The following is a 26762-nucleotide window of genomic DNA, read 5'->3' on the forward strand; positions in this document are numbered from 1 at the left end:
CTCACGTATACACTTAAAAACACTTATACACTATGCATGCGCATGGTAGTGGTAAAACCGTTTAGTAACATACAAACACATTTGTTTGCGTGAGTGAATCAGCTGGAAAAACAGCTGAAATGAAATGCGTCACGTATTTCAAAGTCGCCAACTGTACTACCTGATGAATTTAATCACTTTTTCGGCGACCATCCACTCTGTGGGTAACACTGTAGTTCAGAAAAAAAATCTAAAAATTACCAATGTGAAGATTGTACTTTCCAGATGAAAATAATAGTGAGAGTACCGTAGATAACTACATTTCAGTAAAAATCCCATATGTTATCACTTCGGGATAAAAGTTAGTTCAAGCTCATCGTGGTCTTCACATTGAAATTTAAGTCTGCCGCATAAGGTCAAATTCAATACGGACATAGACTACAACCTAAACCGCGCCCAAAAACATATTTTAGGGAGAAAGGACCTTTTAACAATTTTGGGTCAATTTTGACCCTTTTGAGTAGAAAACGTGATGGTTCTAATAAATTTGGGTCAATTTTGACCATTTTTGAGATGCTGCTGATCAAAAAATCGATAAAATAGCGTGACGTCATTTATGTTTGGCCACATAATTGGTACGCAAATGATTATTTCGAAAATGTTGGAAGAAAAGTTGAGCTGCGCCAGAAAAGTAAAAACTCCAAAATCTATACATCAACAAAAAGTTAAATGATATTATCCGCTTATCAATTTGGTTTGCTGGTTTGAGTCTCTCTCAACAATACATTACATAAGTAAATGAAATATATTCTTTTTATACCATCTACACAATCTACCTCCAATCTCATCTAACATCAAAGATTTAATGCAAGAATGAATGAATGGAACATGATTTTATTCAATATATAGTGGATATAGTATTAAATACAGTACTGGTCCTCATCAGATGTCTTGAAAGATTAATCAAAGTAGTAGCCTCAAAGCATTATGCATTATATAAGCTGGTCAAAGTTTATTCAACCATATCCGAATGTACATTACCTTCAAGAAATCCAATTTTAAATTCGATAGAAGAACTGTTATATTTCCCTTATAATGCATTATTGAAACAATCGGATCGACTTTTTATATATAAATGTTTCAATGGATCCATAGATTTGCACTCTCAGGCGGTTGGCCATATTTTCCTGGCATTCTGGCATTTGTTTCAGAAAAGTTCACATTTGTGAAAAGAAAACTAAATCTCAACGAAAACAAAAAAGAAGAAGAAAACAAAAGAAATGTTTAAATTCAGAGTGTTATACACCTTTAAAGTTTTGACTACTGTTTTGTTACTACTGTGCTTACAAAAAAAAAAAAAGAAGTTTCACAGCTACCGATTCGAAAAACTTATCTTGCCGCTTATGTGCATAAAACATTTGTTGAAAGACTCTTGAATACTTAAATTTTGAATACGAAAGGCAAAATGAAACCGGCTGCGATGACACCGACACTGTCTAAGATTTTCAATGCAGATTTCGTGAAAAATGTATTCCTACCACAAAACAAAGATTTCCTTTGATTATTACCAAAGTGAGTTCAGTAAAAGAGCAATGTTGGTTACAGAAGTTAACAAGAAAATTCATGGTTGAATTATATACTTGTAACTTGTACGAACGCAACTGTTCACAATTAACCACATACGACTGACTAATCATCTGTTATCGGTAACGACGACAAAAATATTGATAAGCTCTGGGTAATATGGTCGTTTATATGTACAATGCATATTTATTTGAATTGTAATACGGAATATGCTCGTCAATAAAACCAACCAACCAACAATGTATATTAGAAAAATTGAAGTACAAGATTTCAAATCAACCGATTAATAGTTATTTGAAATGGATGCTTTTGAAACCTAAACTAAATTTCTTGTTTTCCCTAGGTGTGTAATTTTCGACCCTAGGGAAAACAAAAGCATGTAATAGTATTTTATCTACCTAGGTGAAATAATAGCAGTGAAAAAGTGCTATTATTTCGCCGCCGGTAGATAAAATAGCGTATTCACCTCTGTCCACATGTTTATTTAGACACTTGAGGTTATAACATTCGCCTTCGGCTCATGCAATAACTTAACTCCCTAAGTGTCTAAATAAACATGTGGACAGAGGTGAATAATCTACTATTATCACATACGCGCGGTGTTCGGATGTCAAAATTACTTACCTAGAAGTTTAATTCAAAAATTACACTTCAGTTCAATGTTGTTGCCTCCTTTTCGCTTAAGTGATAAAATAGAGTGCACATTTGTCACTATCAGTCTCGGCAAGCCTCGACTTCTTCGTGACAAGTATGTATATATATATTACATGCCTAGGGATAAAAAGATGAAAAGTAGAGTTTTCGTGTGAATTTTGTTGATCCGAGGCGAAGCCAAGGTCAATAAACACACGAAAACAAGACTTTTCACTTTTATCGGGATAAATTATGTAATGTAATGTGTTATGTAATGGATTTTTCATTCCTAGGACCCGAATCCAATATGAAAAATACTATTCGTACCACGGAGTAAAGGCTTTTTTAGCGTATTCAATTCCAGACCTCGCCTTCGGCTCTGTCTGGAAACTTCTCACATGCTAAAAAAGACTTTTAGCACTAGATACGAAATGTACTATTACACACTTGTCACGGAGAAGTCGAGGCTTGCCGAGACTGATAGTGACAAATGTGTACTCTATTTTATCACATAAGCGAAAACGAGACAACAACATAGACCTGAGGTGTAATTTTTGAATTAAACTTCTAGTTAAGTTATTTTGACATCCGAACACTGCGCGTATGTGATAAAATACTATTGATCGATGGAAGTAATATACCCGATAATAATACTGGTCAATATGCTTGCCGTATGCAGCAAGTATTAACCTGTATAGTAGATTACGTAGATTACGTACTGGTTTGGAGAATTTTATCTGGATGTGTGACGCTTGTAGGTCGAGCCGTAGGCCACACAAGCAACGCATATCTGTATTTGCGTGACATCCTCAACAGCCTTGGTTTATTCTCCGATGATATTTTCGAGAACACGTTTCCCATATTTTCCAACATTTTTCTGAATTTTTCCAAAACCCCCCTACAGTTTTGATGCTACTAGTACTGTCATTGACGGAAAACAAATTTCCGGTGGATGCAGTGAGTAAAAGAACTGTTTGCCAAGTGAAACTTTTTATTTTGCCGAAAGTGAGACAAAATATAAAGTTCTGAACAAGGATGTAATCTACTATTACCGTTAGGTGTACGAAATAACAGTCTCAAAACAGACAATTTATTAATGGTATGATGCAGGTACTACCTGCTCAAAGTTTTTTCGAAAAGGATTTATATCTTTGTTCAAATCTTTCCAAATAATTTTAAGAGTAAAAAGTTTTTCGGTTTACTTTTTCATCATTTTGTAACTGCAGATTTATAACATGGAAATTAAAAACTCAACGATGATGTTCAGCAGATAACCAGAAGCTGACTCGTTGAAAATAATTTTGATGTGTGTTTTACAGTTTCTGCACTTTGAGACAGAATTTTTTTTATTGGAATTTATGAGCAATGAATTTTGCAGTAAATTATGTTCGTACTAGCATTTGAATGCGTTCTTTTATCACAGTGGAATTTAAAGGAATTGTTATCTTTGTTTTGGTCAGGACGAAATATAATGCAGAAAATTCGATAGAATTCTTAATTACAAAATAATACCTATATAAAGTTTCAATTCGTTTTCTGGAAAATACAGCTATCAGAGCTTGGTACAAATTAATTATTTTAGTTAGCAGTGATTGCAACATGAATTCGTTTGTATTTAACATCTGGAAATTTCACAGAACTTCCCAAAAAACCATATAATTCGCGGAATCTGATAGTTGATGCAAGTTAAATCAACATATGATTTTTGAGCTGGCAGTAGAAATATTATTTTCACAAATTAGGTTAGTCATCCATTGGACAAATAAAATGGTTTTCCGACTAAAAGAAAATTGTGTCACTGGCTGAAAACAAATGTTAACGGCCATATGATAAGTTCAGTCTGAAGCACTGGCATAAAAAACGTCCGGCTCCGATTCATGCCTCGAAGTATGCATACATGCAAATACTCAGGTGCTGAAATGTATGCTAGATACCATCTCACTTGGATTACATCATACGATTCATTCAGTATGTACATCGTTCCACCAAAACACATGAAGATTGAGTAAACGTTACCTAAAAGGGGAATCAACCCGGATCATTTTGTTGGACGGCTAGTGACGGATTCTTTTGAAAAGCAGCCTTCCGAAATCGGACCCATTTTCAAGTGGATTTTTTAATTTGTGCCTAGAGCGTTATTAGTCCCTAGAAGACAAAATTCCTCTCAACATGAACATGAACTTTTCTAGGGCAGCTCTCTATAGCAACCGCACACGCATTGTTTACAAAATTAGGAGGCCTAAAATCGTACAGTGTCCACGTTGTGTTAGGCATCCTAGAGAGATGCTTAGACTTTTCTAATGGAAATTCATTCAAGTACACGAAACTTACAGGACATGTAGCCTGTCATAAGAAAGATAATTGTATGCACTTTCGGGACTTTCGGGGTTCTGATTGGGTCTAAAATTTATCCACTATGAGATATGACCAGTTGAAAAAATGGGTAAAAATTTGAATATTTCGGCGAAATTTTGGAAGTTCCTCTGAATCTGAAACGTACCTAAAGCATCAAAAAACGATTTTCCCTGATTGCCCGCATTGTGCTGTACAATGACACAAAACTGTATACCTTTCTCTAGGCACAAATAAAAAATATTCACTGGAAAATGCATCTGATTTCGGCAGGCTGTGTTTCAATACAGTCTCTGTACATAACTGCTAAGCCATCCCGTCTACCAATTGAAATGCTCTAATACGGGGAAATGTTGACATACAGGATATCGGGGTAAATGTTGAGAATGTTGAGTAAGCAGAGAGAGAGAGAGAGAGAGAGAGAGAGAGAGAATTTTTTAAATTGGAGGTAAGTTCATGGAGGGGAATAAGCATCTAGCCTTTCACAAACGACAAACATATCAATCAAGGATACCTATCAGGTCTTATAACCTGATTTGATATTCCTTTGGACAGATCACAGCACTGCTTCTAGCATGAACATTGAAAATATTCGCACTGCGTATCTTTTGTACAGAAAGATGACTTGTTTTCGTTTTATGAGTTAAAACATACAATACAAACAATCCTAGACGGTAGCTCCTCTCGCTAAAGCCTCCAAATTTGACACTTGCCAATTCAGTGTTCATGCTACGAGCGGTGCTGTGGACAGATTGGTTCGAAATCTTCTACTTCGTTAGTTATAGCCAAGGTAAATGTATGGGTGGAGGTAATGTCATTCAGACGCCTGGCCAAGCACAACAGTTTGATGCTAATGACACCTTTTTTGTTAAAATGATTTACTTGTGTTTCACAAAATGTTGGCCCAGGCTTCTAAGCAATTTTGTGATTTTAAAGCGAACTTTCGTGCCACTGCACATCTGATTCGGTTATATATGGTATTACCTCCGCCCATATAATTACCTTGGTTATAGCATTACATTGTCGACAACAAATGATGAAGCTGAGTCTTTGCAAAGTTTCACGAAATGTAATGAGCCAAGATTACAGCTAGCGAAACCTTTTGCATCATAATTCATAATAAGCCCTTTAAAACATCTTCCATTCATTTCGACTTTAACATTAAATTGAAGCACAACGCTACACATCCAACCCATCCAATTCAAAAAAATATAGAACAATATCGTCCAGTTGGTAGAACTTTTCATTCAGACAGCTGTTTTTGTTTACCAAAAACCTGTATAACGCTATTATACGCACGTTCTCATGGTTCTCATACACCGCCTATATAACGACATGTACATATATACTCATTCAAACGTATATTTCCCAACCATTGCATTATGAAAATCGCTACAATGTTTGAAAATAATTTCAGATTTTTATTTGGATCATTTGCGAGTAATTATTAGTCCAATCTCGAAAAGTCTTGGACCATTCCAGAAGATTCCATTGCCCTACAATCAATTGAAATTTCAGATATTATTACATTTGCGACACGACAAACATTGACGTGTACTACGTGCACCAATCAGATAAAACCACGTTGTCGGCTATGTATACCAATGAATGAAATACACGTCAGACAACGACCGCTTCATATGCACAGCGACGACGGTTTGCACATCAGTTTCCATTTAATCAGAGAGAAGTAAACGAGTAACTATATATTGAACAAGTCGGTAAACGAAACGTACAACTGAAATTTGGTGATTAATACATCTCAATTCGGAATATAAAGTTAATTAGGGACAGCATTACGGTCCTCGTTCAACTATATCATTAATTAGATCGATTCGTGTAAGTGAAATTTTGGATTTTATTCGTATGCGGTTTTGTGTGAACGGAAAAAAATCGTTCTATCGATTTTGCAATGGCAGCCGGTCTCAGTGATTTTACGATGTTGAATTTTCCGCAAAGTAAAATGAATTTTAGTCGGAATGCGTGTGCAATAGGGACATAATTTACCTTCCAAGCGATATATTCAAGTGGAACTATTTTTTCGGGAAAATTTTGTGGTTTTTACCACATTCTATTTCTCAGCAAAAAATAAAATGGTGACGGACAGCGCCTCTTTCTCAAACCATTTGGAATGAGAAAAATTTCTAAATTAAACTGAAACGTGAAAGGATTTCTTACGGTAGAGAATATGAGTGTCGGTCGCAACACGATTGTCGCGTTCACAATTCTAAAAATAGTTTTCCATTGTTAGAATTATCGGAATAATTTCATTGGCAAGGTCAAAGCACCTAACGGATATCACTGATGTGTCTGCTCAAACCATCTGTTTAAACCCCATTTTCCAACAAATTATCATGTTTCGCTTGACTGGCACAGCCACTTTTGCTGGTATTCGTTCGATAGTTCTTTTTTCAATTTTTAAGCCCACACTTGAATGAGATCCGGCAAACCGAAATTGCTTTAGAACTTACGTGGCTTTATTACAAACGAAACAGACGAAACAGTACACGTACACCGCGATTTTTTGTAGGTCATCAACTGTTACAGTCTTGTGTGTACCAGCATATTGTTGACGCATACAATTATTTCGGATGTTAATGGTTTCAGTCAACCACGGTAACGGTTGCACATACGTGTGCGTACTAATTGTGTCACGAATTAATTTGTTTAAAGTTTTGAATTAAGCCGATGTCTCACGTGACCATGTTACTCATTTAATCGTGGTTCACCCAAACAAATCCTTCGATAATTGGTTTTTTGACGACTTAAAAGCCAGATGAGCCAATGTCCAATGAGTAGAATGTCTCCACTCTAAATCTCTGTGTATGATTCGTAACATTTGAATCTCGGACAAAATAGGGTTGCCATGGAGACAGGTCGCTTTTAATATCATATCGAGCCGGTGTCTCCTTATCTGAATATTGATTTGGCCATACGGCTGATAAAACAACCTATGTGGCACTACTTCACGCTCAAATGCTCATGGAAAATACATTTTGTTACAGATCATAATACAAGATGAAATTGTTCGTGCTATTGGCCGTTGTGGCCGTAATTGGTGTGTCATGGGCGGAGGAGAAGAAAGAAAAGGATAAAGAAATGGGCACGGTTATTGGAATCGATTTAGGAACAACATATTCATGGTAAGTGGATACCAGTGTACAATTATGCACCTCATTTCAATGATGATGTTGTATGCCAATCGGTGTTGATTTATCTAACGTTTTGCTTGTCTCTCTTTCTTTAGTGTTGGTGTGTACAAAAACGGTCGCGTCGAAATCATCGCTAACGATCAGGGTAACCGAATCACTCCATCCTATGTCGCGTTCACAGCCGAAGGTGAACGTCTCATCGGTGATGCGGCCAAGAATCAGCTGACAACGAATCCAGAAAACACTGTGTTCGATGCAAAACGTTTGATTGGTCGCGAATTCAACGATGCTACCGTCCAGCACGATGCAAAATTGTTCCCATTCAAAGTCATCGAAAAGAACTCGAAGCCACACGTTGAAGTTTCGACCAGTCAAGGAAACAAGGCCTTCGCACCGGAAGAAATCTCCGCCATGGTTCTGCTGAAGATGAAGGAAACGGCTGAAGCTTATTTGGGTAAAACCGTTACACATGCCGTCGTCACCGTTCCGGCTTATTTCAACGATGCTCAACGTCAAGCAACTAAGGATGCTGGTGTCATCGCCGGTCTTAACGTCATGAGAATCATCAACGAACCTACCGCCGCGGCCATCGCTTACGGTTTGGATAAGAAAGACGGTGAAAAGAATGTGTTGGTCTTCGATTTGGGAGGCGGTACGTTTGACGTGTCTCTGTTGACAATTGACAACGGTGTGTTCGAGGTGGTTGCAACGAACGGTGACACACATTTGGGCGGTGAAGATTTCGATCAGCGTGTTATGGACCACTTCATCAAATTGTACAAGAAGAAGAAGGGCAAGGACATCCGCAAAGACAACCGTGCCGTACAGAAATTGCGTCGTGAAGTCGAAAAGGCAAAGAGAGCGTTGTCGGCCAGTCATCAAGTCAGAATCGAAATTGAATCGTTCTTCGAGGGTGAAGATTTCTCCGAAACATTGACCCGTGCAAAGTTCGAGGAATTGAACATGGATCTGTTCCGATCGACACTCAAACCGGTGCAAAAAGTTTTGGAGGACGCTGACATGAACAAGAAGGACGTCGATGAAATCGTATTGGTTGGTGGTAGTACGCGTATCCCGAAAGTGCAACAATTGGTCAAAGATTTCTTCAACGGCAAAGAACCATCGCGTGGTATCAATCCCGATGAAGCTGTTGCTTATGGTGCTGCTGTTCAAGCTGGTGTACTGTCTGGCGAACAAGATACCGATGCCATCGTATTGCTCGATGTCAATCCACTCACTATGGGTATCGAGACTGTTGGTGGAGTAATGACAAAATTGATTCCACGAAACACTGTCATCCCAACCAAGAAGTCTCAAATCTTCTCAACTGCCAGCGACAATCAAAACACCGTTACCATTCAAGTGTACGAAGGTGAACGTCCAATGACCAAAGACAACCATTTGTTGGGCAAATTCGATTTGACCGGCATTCCACCAGCACCCCGAGGCATTCCACAGATCGAAGTCTCATTCGAAATCGATGCCAACGGTATTCTTCAAGTAACCGCCGAAGATAAGGGCACCGGACACAAAGAGAAAATTGTCATCACCAACGACCAGAACCGTTTGACACCGGAAGACATTGACCGTATGATCCGCGATGCGGAGAAATTCGCCGATGAGGATAAGAAACTGAAGGAACGCGTTGAGTCGCGAAATGAATTGGAAAGTTATGCGTACAGTTTGAAGAATCAACTCAGCGACAAGGAGAAACTCGGATCGAAGGTTTCCGATGAGGAAAAAGCTAAAATGGAAGAGGCTATCGATGAGAAAATCAAGTGGTTGGAAGAGAATCAAAATGCCGAGCCGGAAGACTTCAAAACACAGAAGAAAGAATTGGAAGATGTTGTGCAACCAATCATTGCCAAACTATACCAAGGGCAAGGAGGCGCACCACCACCAGCTGGTGGCGAAGACGATGATCTCAAGGACGAGTTGTAAATTTAATTTATTTGAACTTTCTAGTGAGTTATTTATTTTTGCAATTTTTCCGAGAAAAATTTAGTGAAAACGAAATGTTGATGAGGTCCGCGTTCATTCCGTGATAAAAAAACAAAATTAGTCTTCTTCAAATTCGATTAAAATTTACAATTCTTCGGTTTCCTTCATGTTTACAAAAAAAAAATCAGAAATGTTTGTTCAAGAAGACACTTACACACTTACTCGGCAGGTTCGATCAACCTAACTAAAACCAATATTATGCAAGCATTTCGACTGATATATAGACATTATGTTAACGTAAGTGAGAGTATAAGTGTGATTGGTGTGAATGGTTGTACGTAGTTAAGAATGTGTTTGATTCGAAAAAAAGACTGATGCAAATGTGTAAAGAGAATTTGTCTTTTTTAGAAAATAAAAACAGAAAAAAATTAAAAAAAAAATCTTTTTTTTCTCGTACAACAACCACACAGCGGAACATATCCGGGACGACAGAGTTGTAAACGTAAAAACCCACATCCGCAAATACATCTGAGATCTCCCTAGAACTGACTTTAAGACATCATTCATAAAGTATGTTAAACGTGACGACTTTAGGTTTGTTCCAAAGCCATACGAATTATCGAAGTTCTGTCAAATTTGATCCATAACCTCCTCAATATCAAGGCTGCATACTTTGGGGAGGTCACGCAGATACAGATACGCGGGTTACACACCACAGTTGATGATAAAATGGCCGATTTCATACAAAAATTCACCTACTCTGATGATTCTCGTCGTCTTGATGATGTGGTGAAATTTTTAGCCCCGTACGAAGAACGAAGGGGCTTATAGGATTACGATGCCGTGTGTAATTGATGGAATTCGAAGGAGACGGTAAGGGCAAAGTGTTTGCCTATGTTCATAGATAACGAATCCGCAATAAAAATTTTGTCTGTCCGTCTGTCCTTCTGTCCGTCTGTCCGTCTGTCACGTCGATATCTTGAGTAAATCAAATCCGATTTCAAAAATTTTTTAGTTGAAATAGTGAGGCTTAGTTCGAAGATGGGCGATTTTGGGTCGACCCCTCCAGAGCTGGGGCCCCATAAGTGCTTTAACGTTTTCCAAAGATTTCTCTGGCCATTTAAAGGCTAGGTGTGTTCCCGCGTATCTAATAAAATGGCGGTCTGCGTGACCTCCCCAAAGTATACAGCCTTGCTCAATATACGTTATATGAAAACCGATCTCTACGGACAGTGAAAATTCATGTTTACAGTTATTTGGAAGAAATCGATTTTTATCACATCTGAAACCATATGGGTATTATATTGAATAGCCGGTATCCCCTAATTTTTCTTATACAACATAATATTGGGTATAACCTGAAAAAAACTTACGATTCTACTCTGTTGATATTAGCAACGAACTTCAAGCATGACCGCCGTAATTTGCATAAGAAACACTTAACGGTAAATTTCCATTTATTTTTTAGCAATTTTCAATTTCATAAGAAACTACTCGATCAAAAATGCCAATAAATAATTTGCAAAAGAAACTTTTCCCACAAATAATCTGTATAAGAAACAACTAGAAAATTTCAGTACGAAATACATAGAAATTCCATACAATCAGTTTCTCATGCAAATTATTTGTGGTCATTTTTAGGAAAGTAGTTTCTCTTACAACTTACAATTTCGTTTAGAACAAAATTGACAAAAGTTTCTTATGCAGATTTTTTCATATTTTCGTAAATTTTTCATAAGAAACTACTTGCTGAAAAATGGTTACAAATGATTTGCATAAGAGACACTTGTTTCTTATACAAATTACGGTACTTACTGAAACTTGACAATGTGTCATATAACTGTAAAACACTGTACATAAAAAACCATTTCATACAAAATACATAATTTTCATGACCTTGTAAACGTCAGACACGATCCCCAGTTGTCAGAAATGTCAAAAAATATCGAATCAATGGGTTGTGATGAAAGTTCATGGTTTGACCGTCGAAACTGATCGCCAGCGCCAATGTCAACATTTTCTTTTTGATTTTTCACTTCAATGATCTGTTGAAATTGAGATATAGACTCGATACACCAATTTATTCAACGTATACTACATGCCTGAAACATAAATAGTTTCACAAATTGTGTATTTACTGAGCGTGATAGACCTGAAACGTCATTCTTCTTCTTCTTAAAATGGCGAAAATCACAACCCATTGAACGAACGATTTGCGTGTAAAAACCAGCAAATTGAACTCAAATAATTGAAGTAAAGTACTACTTCCCCAAAGTATACAGCCTTGACATTGACGAGTACCGTACAATGAAAATGGTCTATAGTACTCTATTTGGCAGCTGTCGACTATGATCACTTTTGCTTGAAGTGCTTTATTTTTCAGGCGAGTTTTCAAAGATATGCGCCTTATGCGCAATATATTCAAATATACTCGATATGCGCGATATGCTCTATATACGGTCATATATCGAGTGTAAATAAAAATGCAAGGAATACCCCTCATATAATCTTGTATATCGTTCGCACGTTCGTGATGTACCCAAGGTATAGTGGGGAGGTAGAAACAAAAAATGGAATAGAAACTTCGGCCAGCTGTTTTATGGGCTTTATGGGAGGAAAACAATTTTGTGAAACGCAAGTGAACATTAGTGAACAATTAAAAAAACGGTATGTTTAGCATTGCCTCCACGCTATATCTACCTTGGACTTATCTACCCTAGAAAGCATTTGACAAAAAGCCAACGTAAAGTTAACCAGGAAGATTTTGATATCCTCGTATGTTTACTGATACAAAATTAACCTAAGAAGCAACTACATGGAAATGGTAGCTTAAATCAGGGCTTAATTCCAGGAATTTAATTCTTAAAAATTCTTAAAAACTTCCTGATTTTAGAAATTTAAGTTTAGGAAATTTTGGATTGTCCAAGACACATACGGTTTATAGGTACCATTTACTTTCTTCAAGTAAGTCTTGAAGGGAAAGTAACGCATTTCATCAAATGAGGCAAGCCGACTTCAGTACGGTGATTGGTAGAATACAAAGACCACACGGTCAAAACTAAGTTCGACGCATCAAGTGTAAAACACAAATATCTTGGGTAAAACTTCCAAATAATAGTCTCTGCTGTAACACGCAGGACTTTTTTTTGTCAATTTATTCTCTTAAATTTTCTGAAAATTACGAAAAATTCGGAAAAGGTTCCGAAACATTCCTAAAAAAATCAGAATTGTACAAAATAACAATTTTCAAAAATCGGGCAGTTTTTGTCTTTGGTTATCAGTGTGAGTTTTTGAAAATTGGTTCAATTGAACTGTTTTGTTCTGTTCGTCACATACACGAAAACTTGACTTTCTATTTTTATCCCGTCGTGTCTCGTACATGTTTTTGTTTTCCTTAGGGTCGAAAGTGGCTTATAACACAACAAGAAAATCGATCTAGCTTTCAAAAGCATGTAATTTAGTTATTTACGTTACTGTGGTGGACGGTAGATTTTTACAATTTCGCGAGTTGTAGCCCGAACAAAGTGACAAAGTATACAAAATTCTGAGATGAATGCCCAAGTCATGAAAAATCCCTTACATAACTCTGGATCGGGAGTGTCGGCTTCGCCTCGCATCAACAAAACTCACAAAAAACTTTATTCTTCAATTGTTTATCCCGTGTTATGTATACATCCTAAGGACCCTAGAGACCTCAAAATGCATACAACCTATCACAGAGCTTATTGTTATTATACAGCTTGTAATTATAACTATTTCTTGTCTCACATCCATCAATGAACAAACAAGCAAACTAATGAAGTGTTACATTTTACATGCTTTTGTTTTCCCTAGGGTCGAAAGTGGCTTATTACACAGTTTAGGGAAAACAAGAATTAGGTTTAGGTTTCAAAAGCATGTAAAATGTAATGACTCGGAATAAAAGTTTAAAAGTCTCGTTTTCATGTGTTTATTGAAAGTTCACACGAAAACTCTACTTTTCAACTTGTTATCCCTTATTATGTAATAGTTATTTACATAACAAGAGATAACAAGTTGAAAGGTAGAGTTTTAGTGTGAATTTTGTTGATCCGAGGCGAAGCCGAGGTCAATCAACACAAGAAAACAAGACATTTAAACTTTTATTCCAAATAAAATTTCTTGTTCTCCCTAGGTGTGTAATAAGCCACTTTCGACCCTAGGGAAAACAAAAGCATGTTAATAACTATTATAACAATTCCATTCAAAATGAACGATATTAAATTTTTACATATTAAAATACTACTCCTGGCAATAGAAAATCGCATGAGCAATCTAGCCATAGCCATATTAAAAACATAGAGGAAGGTACGACTTGCGTTGTTGTATATTGTATCTATGCCATTTCAATCATCCTCTTGTCCCCGTTATCTTTCGACTAGGCGTCTTATTTTCAGCATCACAATAAAGTCATTGTTAATCGTCTTATTTCTCATCCAACGAAAAAGACAGATTAAGCTTAAAGCTAAGGAAAAACCGAAAGAAAGAAAAAATGGAAATTTATTACAGGTATTTATGGTAGATATGGCTTTTTACCCGTCATAGCCTGGTGGAAGCTAAAGTTGAAGAAGTAGAGGGATTTTGTGTAAGACATCTCCTTCATATATAGACAATGAAAAGATTACAAATTTATTACTGTTATGTGTCGCTTATGACGCAATCGCAAGTACAAATGATAGATAATAGTAGAAAAAAGTGAGAATGGAAAAAGGTTTAAAAGGCGATTATACGTTGCAGGGATAATAATAAGATGTTAACACCATCCGTTTATTGTGTACAAAAATTGAAGAATGATAAAAGCTTTGTCTCGTTGTTGTTGAAGATTCTGGGTTTTTCGTATTTTGTACAATTTACTCTATTTATTCGCATCAATATGTTTCGAAAAAACGATAAGGACAAACAACTTACAACCATGGTTACAAGTAGTACGTACTTCAGTGCCGTTGTTCGTTGAATGTAAAAGGACGAAGGAAATGCTGCATAGAGAAATTCTGTTGTATGCAGATATAAAATCTGGTCTTATGAAGCAAAAAAATCCAGTTTATCCTCTACTTCCATTTTGGTTTATCAGTCAAAGACGTACGAATTATTTGACGTCACAAACAATTTCCACAGAAAGGATTTACGGGATATAATGTAACTATATCAAGTGGACGTCCTTGTTGAGCAACGGTAATGGCTATATTTAACAATTTGTTTGGAATTTTGGTTCACATTCATATCAGTTGCATCATAGTGTAACTGGAGTGATAAAAAATGGGTCTCGTTTGAACTAGAAAGCAAAACTACACAAACTGCCGTTTTAGCTAGTTGAATGAGCAATTAAATGTGCTTCTGACTTTTCCAATGTTCGGCGGAAATATTTAATTAAATTATTTATGGAAGAGTGAACTTTTCTCCATGTAATATACCCACCAAACTACAAGTTGTCTGTTGAAGAAGTCTATAATGAAATGGTTTTGAGTGAATGTATACAGAGCGAACTCTTAAAGTTTAGTTTTCGGTTTGTTTTGAAACTTTTCTTCGTCGAGCTGGTGCTTTCATATTTGAGAGTTAAATGAATCTTGAAACATTCACAAAATATTACTATTCCGAATATTGCTAACATAAATAAATGGGATATGTTGTTCGGTAGATACGGTTCGGTTATGTTGGTCAACCGCAACAAACGGGACTGAGTTTATTTGTCGATGTTCAGTTCAAAACTATTTGATAATTACTGGACGCTTTGTTGTTTTAAGTTTCAACATCAGAAAATCATATATTCAAGTCATGCGGAATTTACGTTTCAAACAACCAAAAATTTGTCATTCGGATAATCTTTTACGTACAGTTCGTTTCATCGGTTATAGGCAACGCTCGGTTGACACGAATTGACACGTCTGCTGAGAAAATGTCGCTGCCACAGAGCAATTTTTTAAGAAGTCATTCATGATACTGAAAGGCTTTCCTTGTGACACAATGATACTATTTGCTTCGTTGTCGAGACCATTGGGGGTAAACCATTATGGTTCGTGAAGTTCGGTAGTATTTGGCGATTTTGTAGATTTTTGACATAAAATATATGGGCGAAACGTCAAAAGTTCACGAAATTTACGAACCATAATGGTTTACCCCTATTATACTGCTCTGTATACTAGCGAAGTATAGAAATAGAACGAGTCAAAAGGTAATGTTAGTACGATTGGAGGAAAACAGTATCTGTAATTGACAGTTGCTATTTTTTGTGAAAATGTTTTCCCATTTTTCATTGAATTTTCATACATTTTCCTAGGTTTTCCTATATTTCTCAAAAAAAAAGTTTTTGGGAAAATTAGGAAAACTGTGGGAAAATTTAGGAAAATATCAGAAAAAGCTTTCCCAAAAATAGTTTCAAATAGAATTTACAACACTGCGATGATTTACACTTGGTTTTGGTTGCAAATATGATCTTCAACAAGAATGCATCAGCAGTAGTACTTACACTATTTCCAACCGGGTGCAAATAGCATCCACCTAAACAGATTGCACATTGAAGTTTTCTTCACATAATGCAAACACAATGGTCGTTCAAAGGCATCCTTTTTTATTGTAATGTTCCTACCTCAATTCCTTACAGTGTAAATAGTACAACCTCAAAGCATTCAGTAAAATCAGAACTTTTTTTCTTCATTTACTTTTACAAGACTTTTATCTCGTTGGCACATTACAATGCTCATGAATGGTTGAAACGTTGTTTCGAAGGAAGCAAAATGTTCAACTTCATAACACGGCACATCTCATCCATTATGTCGTACAAAAAATCGTATATATGTGGGAGTACCATCTACCATGTAACATCCATATAAACAGACAGAGGGCTGATGATGTCATTTTGTCATTGTGCAATTTTGTGGTTACGTGTTGTAATATCATCCTCCACTAAACATATTATATCCCCAAAAATACTCAAACATCCAACCGTCATGGAAGCAAACCCATTTCATTGTCATGTTGTGCGGTTCTCATTTTCTGAGCTATGCAAATATTTAAATAAAAGTAATTTCCAAAGCCAAAAAGTGTTAAATTTTCAAGTGTCCTCCTTTTTTGGTTACATTGAGTTTTGTTTAAATTAATGCCTGATGAGAGCTGTAAACATTGTGAAACTGAAATGAATAGCATAAAGTGCGAAGTAGAATTGTTAAGAGCTTTTGAATGGTGCTTTTATGGTAAGAAATAAAAAATTTAGCTTCACCAGAAGGTAACTATATTATGTTGTACGAGTAAAATGAGTGTGGAATAAAGACTTTATTTGGAAATTAAGTATTTTATTATGTTGTCCGAAAGCATTTCGACTGGGTGCCTTTATAATGCGATACACCCTATCGATATTAATTAAATAGAAAGACTACAATGTGAAGAATTTTTATTAGGTTCCATAAAAAAAGTATTAAATTTTGCTTATAATAAACATTTTACTGCAATAACCTCTTCGCTTTTCGTCTATTTAATCAATATAAAAAAGTCGAGACTATTGTTAAGCTCACTCTTTTTTATAAACATTTAAATGTGGTAGGGGATATTGAGACGTTGCAACCTTTGATAAATAAGCAGGGACTATTTTTCCTGTATTTTCACAAAATCTCCTGCATTTTCCCGAATTTAACAACATTCAGGGATTCCACGCACTCACTTTTCTCACTTTTTACAACTAATTTCAACATGTGAAAAAGCGAGCATTTGCTCGATTTCTCACGTTTTTCAACTATTTTCAGTCCGTTCACTCACTTTTTTCGTAACCACTTAAAACAGGTTGGAAACCATGTTAGATTTGTGAAATTTCGCTCGAAACTCTCCTTTTTTTCTAGTCTTGTACATTATCATTTAGAAATCTTACCTGTGGAGTTAGTGTACGCAGAAACTTTGCGTCGACTCCAATCTACTTTTTGATTCCACCATTGCTTGAGTCATTCAAACAGAACGCACGCTTATTATGGTGGAGGGATCTGATCAGAGCTTCAAAGCTGTCAGGTGAGTTACAGGTAACCTGCAACTTTCATACAAATTTTCCTGGTAACTCTCCAGGTTTCAGATCAGGTATGGATTAAGTCTCAATGAAACAAATGTCAAATGAAAACAGCAGACACAAGAACAAGAGTTTAATGTTGAGCTCGAAAATAGTTAGTTTATTGAAATCCTGATGAGGGAGGATGAAAGTCTGTTTGATTGACCATAAAAATTACACCAAAGCTTCTCACACGCAACCTCCATTAAAGTTCTGTAGCGCCGTAATTGTTCTATCAATTTCCAACAGAAATGTTTATTTTTTATGCATATCGGGTCCATAATGTCAACAGAAATCGGCACAAAAAATGAGGTTCTCCTTTTCAGCCAATTTTATGTGCCGATTTCTCTTGAACGTTATAAATTTTTCTCAAGCCTTCCTGACTGAGTCATAGGAAATGTAACACGTAAGATGGAGGTAACGGATGTCCTCAATGTCCTCCACATCTAATTTTACGACAACATGTCGAAACCTGGATTCTTTCTGAATTTACAACCATTTTCTCATAATAGTCTGGGCTCTTATGTTAAAAAAAAAACCGGTCCGCGCGAATTTTTTTTTATGAAAAATGACTATTTTTGAAAAAGACATATGTTTTATAATTTTTCAAGCCCAATCGAATGGTAGAACTGAAAAACTCGGTAAACGCCTAGCGCGCGGATTGACATATAACCCAGACTATAAGCAATTCATGATGATTCGAAACGTGCTGATGTGACGCAACAAAGTTCTAGTTGAGTTTGACGAATTTAAATTTTTAGAAACTTACTTGCGGAATAACTTTGGCTTCGCGTAAAAACAGGGTACAAATTTCCCGAAAACTCACTTTTTCACCTACTTTTAGATCAGAAAATCAACTATTTCTAGCAACTATTTTCGTGACTTATGCTCACTTTTCGACTTTTTCACATTAAATTTTCCGTGGAATCACTGAACATTTTCCTAGAAAATCCGCTGATACCAACAGAACTGCTTATAAGTGTTTATAAGGTCATATGCTATACGACGGCTTTTTTTACTAAAATCCGTCGAGTAAAAAATTAATCATTTTTGTGTTGACATTGGCTTTGTTGCAGCGACATCTTTCAATGAAATAGTGAAGCGCACTCTATCGGTATATAGAATGGAGTAGAATAGAGGAAAGAGAATTGATGTCGTAAGCTGGAAAACAGCTGCAGCAAAATGCATGTTCAAATTTCATTGACGTCCACTGTAATACAGCCATATGCACGTTTGAATGTACCGCCATGATTATGAATTTCGCACATTTGTAATTTCGCTTTGGTCACTCTATCTCTTCAGTTTTTCGAAAGTCGAATTTTAGTCGGATTCAATGTACTACGTCACTAGCTACTGCTCCATACATTAGAGTCGGAAATTTTAAATTTTCACCAAATTCTGGTACGTCCTGGGTATATCGCACTTCATAATTCAGGTATATTTCGGCCACTGAATCGTCTAATTGAAAGCTTATCCCAAATGCGATGAATTTGTGTCCATACATTTAGGCGTGACCTCACTAACTTTTCTAAGATAGTATTTAGATACTTCATGGCATGGCTTGGAAGTCATATTTATCCGGACTGACCACAAAAAGAAACAAAAAGTGAAACACATTTTTTCTGTGGCTACATTGGAAGTTTTAAATAATTTTCGAACATCCGTTAAGTTCTGAAGAATAACGATGCCATCCCTGATGCCATCACTGATAAAAAAATTTCTTCAACATACTTCCAGTATGTATGAAATGGCTGGCAGACAGTTTCATTTCTTCCTTACGTCGTCGTATATGTTCCAACGTCTGACAGTATATCGTACATGTCCGTCGTTTAATCATACATACTGCTCATGACTATTCGTGTCACTCTTATGTTCATACATCGAACATGTACGATATCAATGGTTCTAGGTATAGAGCCTTTGACGATATACATGTCAGATGTTGGAATACATCTCCGAAGTAAGGCAAAAATGAAGCTGTCTGCCAGCCATTTCATACATACTGGACGTATGTTGACGATCAATGCAATCAATTTGTGAGCCGTTTGTAAATGTGTTTGGGACATTCGTTATACTGAAAATTAGGTCGAATAGACACATCCTCTTGTAGCACATCCTTCAACCTCTGGGGTTGAAATATTACTCACACATCGACTAATTTTAGTAGTTTCGTTTCGATAGGAGCTTTAGTATAAAATTGATTTGAATTTACTGAGGAGTTTCATTAAACCATGAACAAAAACGTAGAACACAGCAAGAATGATCCATAGGCTGGCACGCAAATAGTATGTTACATTGATACGAGGGGAACTCCCAAGTGTGTGTTTAAGCGCTAAGGTTTGAAAACTGTTATTTTGACAAGGGTAGAGTTTGCATATCCGAGCCGAAGGCGAGGTATGCAACAAACCAAGTCAAAATAACCGTTTTAAAACCGAGGTGCTTAAAACACGTGTGAGTTCGCGAGGAAAAAAGTTGGAAATTTTATTGCGATAGTGTTGTCGAGGTGGCCAGAGCGAAGCGAGAGCAACACGAGAAAATGAAATTCCATTACTACACTACCGTTAGCAACGATCTTACACAACAGTTGTGGAAATTCATACTAAATTGGTAAATGTTTAATTTTTTCAGCGTCAACCAATTCTAAAATTTCCTCCTCATCTTCAGACCAGTCTTGGCAAGAACAGTATAAATCTATTAACATTTTTCGTGACAATATTATTCTGTCTAATTTAATGTACTTTAATATCCTGTCGAATCCACTCAATATGTTAGTGTGTATATACATGTGCAGCACGAGTACCTTTCCAAGCGAAACCTATTTCTTCCACAGAAGAATGAATGGAGCTTTATATGTGAAAACTGTATACGAGAATTTATATCGAAAACGAAATTACTTTAATGAGTTTTCTTGAGCCATTATGGGTTTACCAAGGTTTTCAATCTACGAAGTTGAGACTTAAAGATTGTTTATTGCAGCATTCAATACACGAGAGAAGGGACGTTCGATATCGATTTTCAATTCAATTTAGATTTTTGCATTTGGTTTTAAATCTCCATTATTTTATCTCGGTGCAAATAATGTACGTACGCTTCGTTTGATATATTTATACACAGCTGGCTCAACTCGCATATCTCATTATCTACAAGGCACAATCATAGCGTTTACACCTACGTTTTCCTTTTTCTAAGGAAGTATTGACTTGTATCCAATTGTTGTAATGCTCATGAATAGTAGATTGACTAGACACTGTGATTATCTCGAAACAGCAAATTGTAGTTTGCACTAGTCTCAACATTATATAAGTTATCCACCGGATGCGAAAACTTATTTAAAAAAAAAATCGCGGATCTGTTGCTTCTACATTAGTCGGAGAGGACACAAAAAGACCTTTCTGTGTTTCTTGAATAAACACATTTAATGATAAACATCTCAGCTGATAAAATGTCGACTAAAATATGAAAGAATTTTTTTCCATGTTCACAAAGACGTATGCAAAACATCCACTCAGATACGACTTGAGAGCAAGATTAAATGTAAGAAAATGAATTTACAATTTCATTTGATGTGTATGCACAGTCAACGTCAGTAAAATTTAGACTTGAATTTGCTTCAGCCGTTTTTCAGCTGGTACACTCATACTGCTCCAGCTCATACGTCTTCATATGGTTGTATCACTGTTCTTCGTGCGTGTTTCGTTTGTATCAGTGGACCAGCTGAAACAAATTCATGTCTCATTTTTACTGATGTCAACTGAAAGCACACAAATTGAATGGGTTGTGATATAGTTTCGTTCAACGAGAGGGGAAATCAGGGGAAATCAGATGGCGTTGCGAGTAACTCTATGATAAATTTGAATATTTGTATGGAGGATGTAAGATTTTTCTGAATTTAAAAATTTTGGAGTACGGAAATGGAGGTTTTTGATTTTTCTCGTTATAAATAAAACGTTCTGCATCGTTTAAAAATAGTTCCAGTGAATAATTATTTTTTCTTGAAATTTCATGCGGAACTATTTTTATACGACAGAAAACATTTTAATTTTAACAAGAAAAATCAAAAACTTTGATTTCCGCACTCCAAAACTTTTAGATTCAGAAAAATCTCACATCCTCCATACAAATATTCAAATTTATCATAGAGTTACTCCTAGCGTCATCTGTTAGTCTTTCTACATACATGCAATTTTTGCCAAAAACAAGATGGCGAAAATCACAACCCATTCATAAAAATAAAAATTTGTTGACATGCTCCTTTAAAATCGTCTTCTCGATTTTACAGTGCCATCATTCGAATCCACAATTATTTTTTTTAGTCCTCATAAATAATAATTAAATTCTATTTGAAAAACTAACTTCATGCCGTTTCCGATTCCCTGATTTTGAAAGCAAAATTATGTTAAAACTGAAAACGTTGAAAGCTCGTGTTATTTTATAAAAACATCCTGCTCCAAATCATATCTAAAATAATTTTACAAAACAAAACAAACAAGTAATCCCGCCAACAAAACCACCCTTTTCAACTACTACAAACATTTGATAATTTACTTTGAAAATAATAACAAACTTACCATAAAGCATTCAAATAAAGACGAAACATAAAATGCTAAATGCATTCGGTTATAAATGCAAAAATCATGTACAAAATTGCATAAAATTGAAAGCCACGAAAAATATTCATATTTGCAATGCATGCACGTTTAATAAAATTCAAAAGATATACTTCCCGCGATATTTATGTGCATTTTAGACCTGTGCATTGTACGAGCAGCACAGCGGAGCATATTTTGCGGTTACCTTTTGCAAGAAAGACCACATAATTGTAACTAGCTTTGAAAGCATGTCAGTAAATAAAATGACTCGATTTTCTGAAAATTTGAAAATTTATTGCGATGATTATAAAACCAGTTAAGTTTACTAATCCAGTCTAAGCAAAACAATAAACACATGTTTCGGAAGTCTAAATCATAGAACTGCCCAGAATAGGTTTGCATCTCTTTCGTTTAGACAAGATTTTTTTTATTTTACGTGTACAAGCATTCATGTACGAAATTTTAGAAGATTTTTGATGTGTGACATACCATAACTGGCGTTATGCGAGAAGCAGCGCTATGCCGAAGTACAAAACTCTATTTGACATTGCCCTGCATGAAAATGAAAGGAAATTCAAAGTTTGAATTTTGTTTATCTTCTCTCATTTTGACATTGCCCTTTAGGCCAGTTAGGTTTAACTGAGCCGAAATGTCTCTACGTTAACACAGTATACCAGAGTGTTCACGGAGAGCGAAGATCAGTTAAGTTTAACTGAACTTTGGGTCAGTTTTCAAAAATTCATGAATGAATAGGGCGGTTAAGGAAAACGATTAGTTTATTGCAACTGGGAAACTGGTACGATTTCTGTCTAGTTTATTGCTACTGGTCTCGCCTATAACTTCTGTAACGCAATGGCTTATACCAACATAAAAAACTGAATTTATATGTGAATTTTGGACTACTGCGTCGTGGAGGCCTCTTATTTAAATTCTGTTCTTTCAGTGCGTTGATCGCATACAAATTTGTTTTGTTTGTAAACAGAGTTCGATTCTCAATTTTATTTTTCATTCATGAATTTTTGACAGCTGACCCCGAGATAAGATAAATTTATAAGTTGAAAACCGTGAGAGTAACCCGACTAGTCCAGTTTAAATTTGTATGTAGTTCTTCTCATTTCGCCGTATGACTCACCGATTAGTTAAAAATTAGCTGGCCAGAAATCGCTGTCCGTGAATACGGCTTTCATAATTACACGTATCCGCGTGGTAGCAGTAAAATTGTGTAAGCATGAGTGGCCCAACTGATAAAACATCTGACGCAAACTTAGACACAAATTTGATTGCCAATACTATTGTACCTCAGTCGTGAGTACCATCCTCTTATTATCTATAAAGTGTTCATTCAGTCAACAGAAAAATATTTCATCTCGTACTGGCCTCTCTGTATATGCAAAGGCAACCCGACCAGCTGTATATTTTCACTCCTTTCAAATATCAAATTCGTTTGGTGCGATGTTGTAATATGCAAGGAAAACGGAAAATAAAATTCGGAATATTAGGTATGTACACATATTTCATTGAGTTGCTTAGTATAGTCTGTGAGAACTTGAAAATGTGCTTTCACACAACGGGTATCTATACGAGATATATAGATGATTATATCCACCTCTATATACCGACACTATATTGTATTGGTTCCAGATATTTTTTTTTGCGCCCGAAAAAAGTATGTTTTTATATGACCTGGAAAACTGTTTCAGTGGTTCGGCGCAAGGATTCGATTTAGCCTATATGTATAAAAGTGCCAGTCTCGATCATTTTCCATATAAAATGCTTGATGTATGATAAAATAAAAATGTTTTTTTTTCTTCTCTGCAATTCTACTCTCAACCATGAAATATTCATTTGAATGATTCAGATATGGTAAGGGAGTTGAAACGTAAAGCGACGTTCGTACTGTGTAAGCGGATATTGAAGGCAATTGGAGACGGTATGTATGTGTGGGGTTGTGTAGACAAATAAGAACTTTGTGGTGAATAATACAGAGTAAGTACAGAAGATTAGGTTAAAATGGTTAGTTCAAATATTGAACCATTGGACAGTTGACTATGTTAGACAATAAATTGTATTTCGGTTGGTGTTAGCCATCTTGCTGGTTCAAAATTTCATTTTAACCGGTTACAGGCTTCAAGCATATGACCAGTATTATTATCGGGTCTATTACATCCATCGATCAAAGTAATTTTAATCTGTTGATTTCAAATCTTGTACTTCCCTTTTTTAACATGCATTTTACTATATAAAGGACCATTGTACCCAGAGCTTGTCATTATTTTCGTCGTCGTTATCGATAACGGACGAATAGCCGTTTGTGACAGGTTTGAATTGGATAACTGGCGAATGAAGCTATTGAAAAAAAAACTTCAATCTTGGATATGGATAAACATTTTTATTATGATGTCTGGAAATGTCCCACTTTCCATTAGTTCCAATTGTTTCAAATCCACATTTTTACTGACATAAATTCGTTTTCGAAATGTAAAGCTCCTTTCAGCGATATAAAGAACTTCTATCCGTGGCTTATAATACCTCAAAACTTTTATGCGTACGTAAATATTTTCCCTTAAATTTCGCTCATTTCAGTTATTCCGACTGAATAATGCTTCGTCGAAATTGTGCATGGTATTTTCCATAAACCCGTTATTCACCGGATTACTTTATTTATTCCGAAACTTTTTCGCCTAACTTCAACGTTAAGTAAATGCCGCTGGTATTTTACCCGAAATTCATATTATACATAAAGTCGCGTCTCAAATGCGCCATTCATACTGGGAGTGGGGTGTTCCTTTTATCGTCTTTTTATCCTGTTTTCAAGTGGAAATCTATTTTTCGAATTTCAACAGTCTCGATTACCGGGTGCTTTTGTTTTATATTATCGTTCAATAAGTTTGCGACACATTACCGAATGTTTACGTAAATATATCGGGATACAACTCTTGATGTGTTGTTTTGTGGACGTAATTAATTTGGAATCGTTCATCCATCGTCCAATTATTTAACCTGCCACAAACAATCCGTAATAGTGGTTGTAAAGTTGAAAATATCATTGCGTCGTGTTTTGTATAAGAAATTGGGTCATATAATTTAGATCACACCCTGACGTAGAAAACAACTAGTAGAAGCTATAGCATCTGTAGACAGCTTTTCTGCAATAAATATGGAGCTGGAGTACGATAACCTCTTTCCATCAATTTTCATCGACTTAAAAAGATTTGAATTTTTAGCATAGAAACTGTCTGGTGTCTAGATGTCAGAGTCAGATGTTGGTTGACCTAAAACCTCACATAAATAAGAAAAATACAATTTTTTTTTTTGGGGGATTTATGTCCATACCAACCCCTGAGTGAAAACAAATTTTCGAATAGATTATATCGCAAATGTAGACAGAGTATTCGCAGAAAAGAAATGTACACACAAGACACACACGTGTACAGAAATCAAAAAAATGTTGTCCTAGATATTGTGTGTAAAAGGTTCAACGATCAACTACAGAAGGAACGAGGAAAAAAAACATAAGAAGGGACTCGTACGAATAGTGTCTTACGTATGCACACAATATACTCGTACACAGTTACACCAAACACCTCAAACACATCTAATTATTTATATGTCGCTTACCTCTTGACAGAAATACACTCGGTATCATTTTCATCGAGATATTTCATTTTTACTAAAATCCAATATGGCTGCTGTCAGCCATTTTGTTAGTGCAAAAAAAATACAAATTTACTCGACTCAGAATGCGAACTCTAATTTAGACTCCAGATTTTTACAAATTTCCTCTCTGATTTATTTATAATTGATTTTGGCCGCGTTCCGCAGATATTTGGGAAAACCGTTGAACCTTCCCTCACATTCAAACATAGGCTTCCTTTAAATCTATCCAAACAGAGTAAATATGGATGAGAAGTAGAGTTTAAGTGTGAATTTTGTTGATCCGAGGCATAGCCGAGGTCAATAAATAAACTAAAACGAGACTTTTTATCTTTCTATCCACAGTTATGTAATGGATTTTACATGCTGAGGGCTTCTCATTGAAACATAAGTAAGGTTTTCGGCACATGTAGCATGTAAATAGGTATTTGTTTACCGAGGGAAGAAAATCGGAAATTTCAAGAAGAGCGAAAATTTGCGGCCAGAGCGAAGCGACAATGTTTTCCATATGTGTGAGATGTAATTAACCGTTTTTCTCCACGAAACGAATACAATTTTACAAGACCAAAACAAAAATGACAGTTTGGGAATAGAAATAGGGTTTTACGTATCTGTTGTGGGCGGTATATTTTAGGCAATTTCGCGGGTTGTAGCCCGAACGAAGTGAGAGCGACAAGCGAAAGTACCCAAAATAAGCCGTCCACAACAGATGCGTATACAATGTTTCATGCCTTGGGCCTAAATTTCGAGGAAAATTCCGTAATTTAAGGCATGAAATAGTATATTTCAACATATCCCAATCGAGTGTGTATTGGGGTATTTTGAAAGATTTTTTTC

General features: G+C 35.9%; 1 protein-coding gene and 1 long non-coding RNA gene across 2 annotated transcripts; one reads left to right on the forward strand and one right to left on the reverse strand.

Moving 5' to 3' along the window:
* Positions 1-1944: 1944 nt before the first annotated feature.
* On the reverse strand, positions 1945-26308 carry LOC119071413. The gene is made up of 3 exons (XR_005086645.1): positions 26161-26308; positions 13222-13227; positions 1945-1957 (listed from the first exon to the last, which is right to left on the reverse strand). It is a non-coding gene; the product is annotated as an uncharacterized LOC119071413 (long non-coding RNA).
* Positions 6176-10081, forward strand: LOC119071389 (endoplasmic reticulum chaperone BiP). The gene is made up of 3 exons (XM_037176270.1): positions 6176-6387; positions 7554-7691; positions 7796-10081. Exons 2-3 carry the CDS (start codon positions 7567-7569, stop codon positions 9639-9641), a joined length of 1971 nt encoding a protein of 656 aa, XP_037032165.1. The 5' UTR covers positions 6176-6387; positions 7554-7566; the 3' UTR covers positions 9642-10081.
* Positions 26309-26762: the final 454 nt, after the last annotated feature.

The sequence above is a fragment of the Bradysia coprophila genome, chromosome II, assembly GCF_014529535.1.
Source record: "Bradysia coprophila strain Holo2 chromosome II, BU_Bcop_v1, whole genome shotgun sequence".
Classification (NCBI taxonomy): Eukaryota; Metazoa; Arthropoda; class Insecta; order Diptera; family Sciaridae; genus Bradysia; species Bradysia coprophila.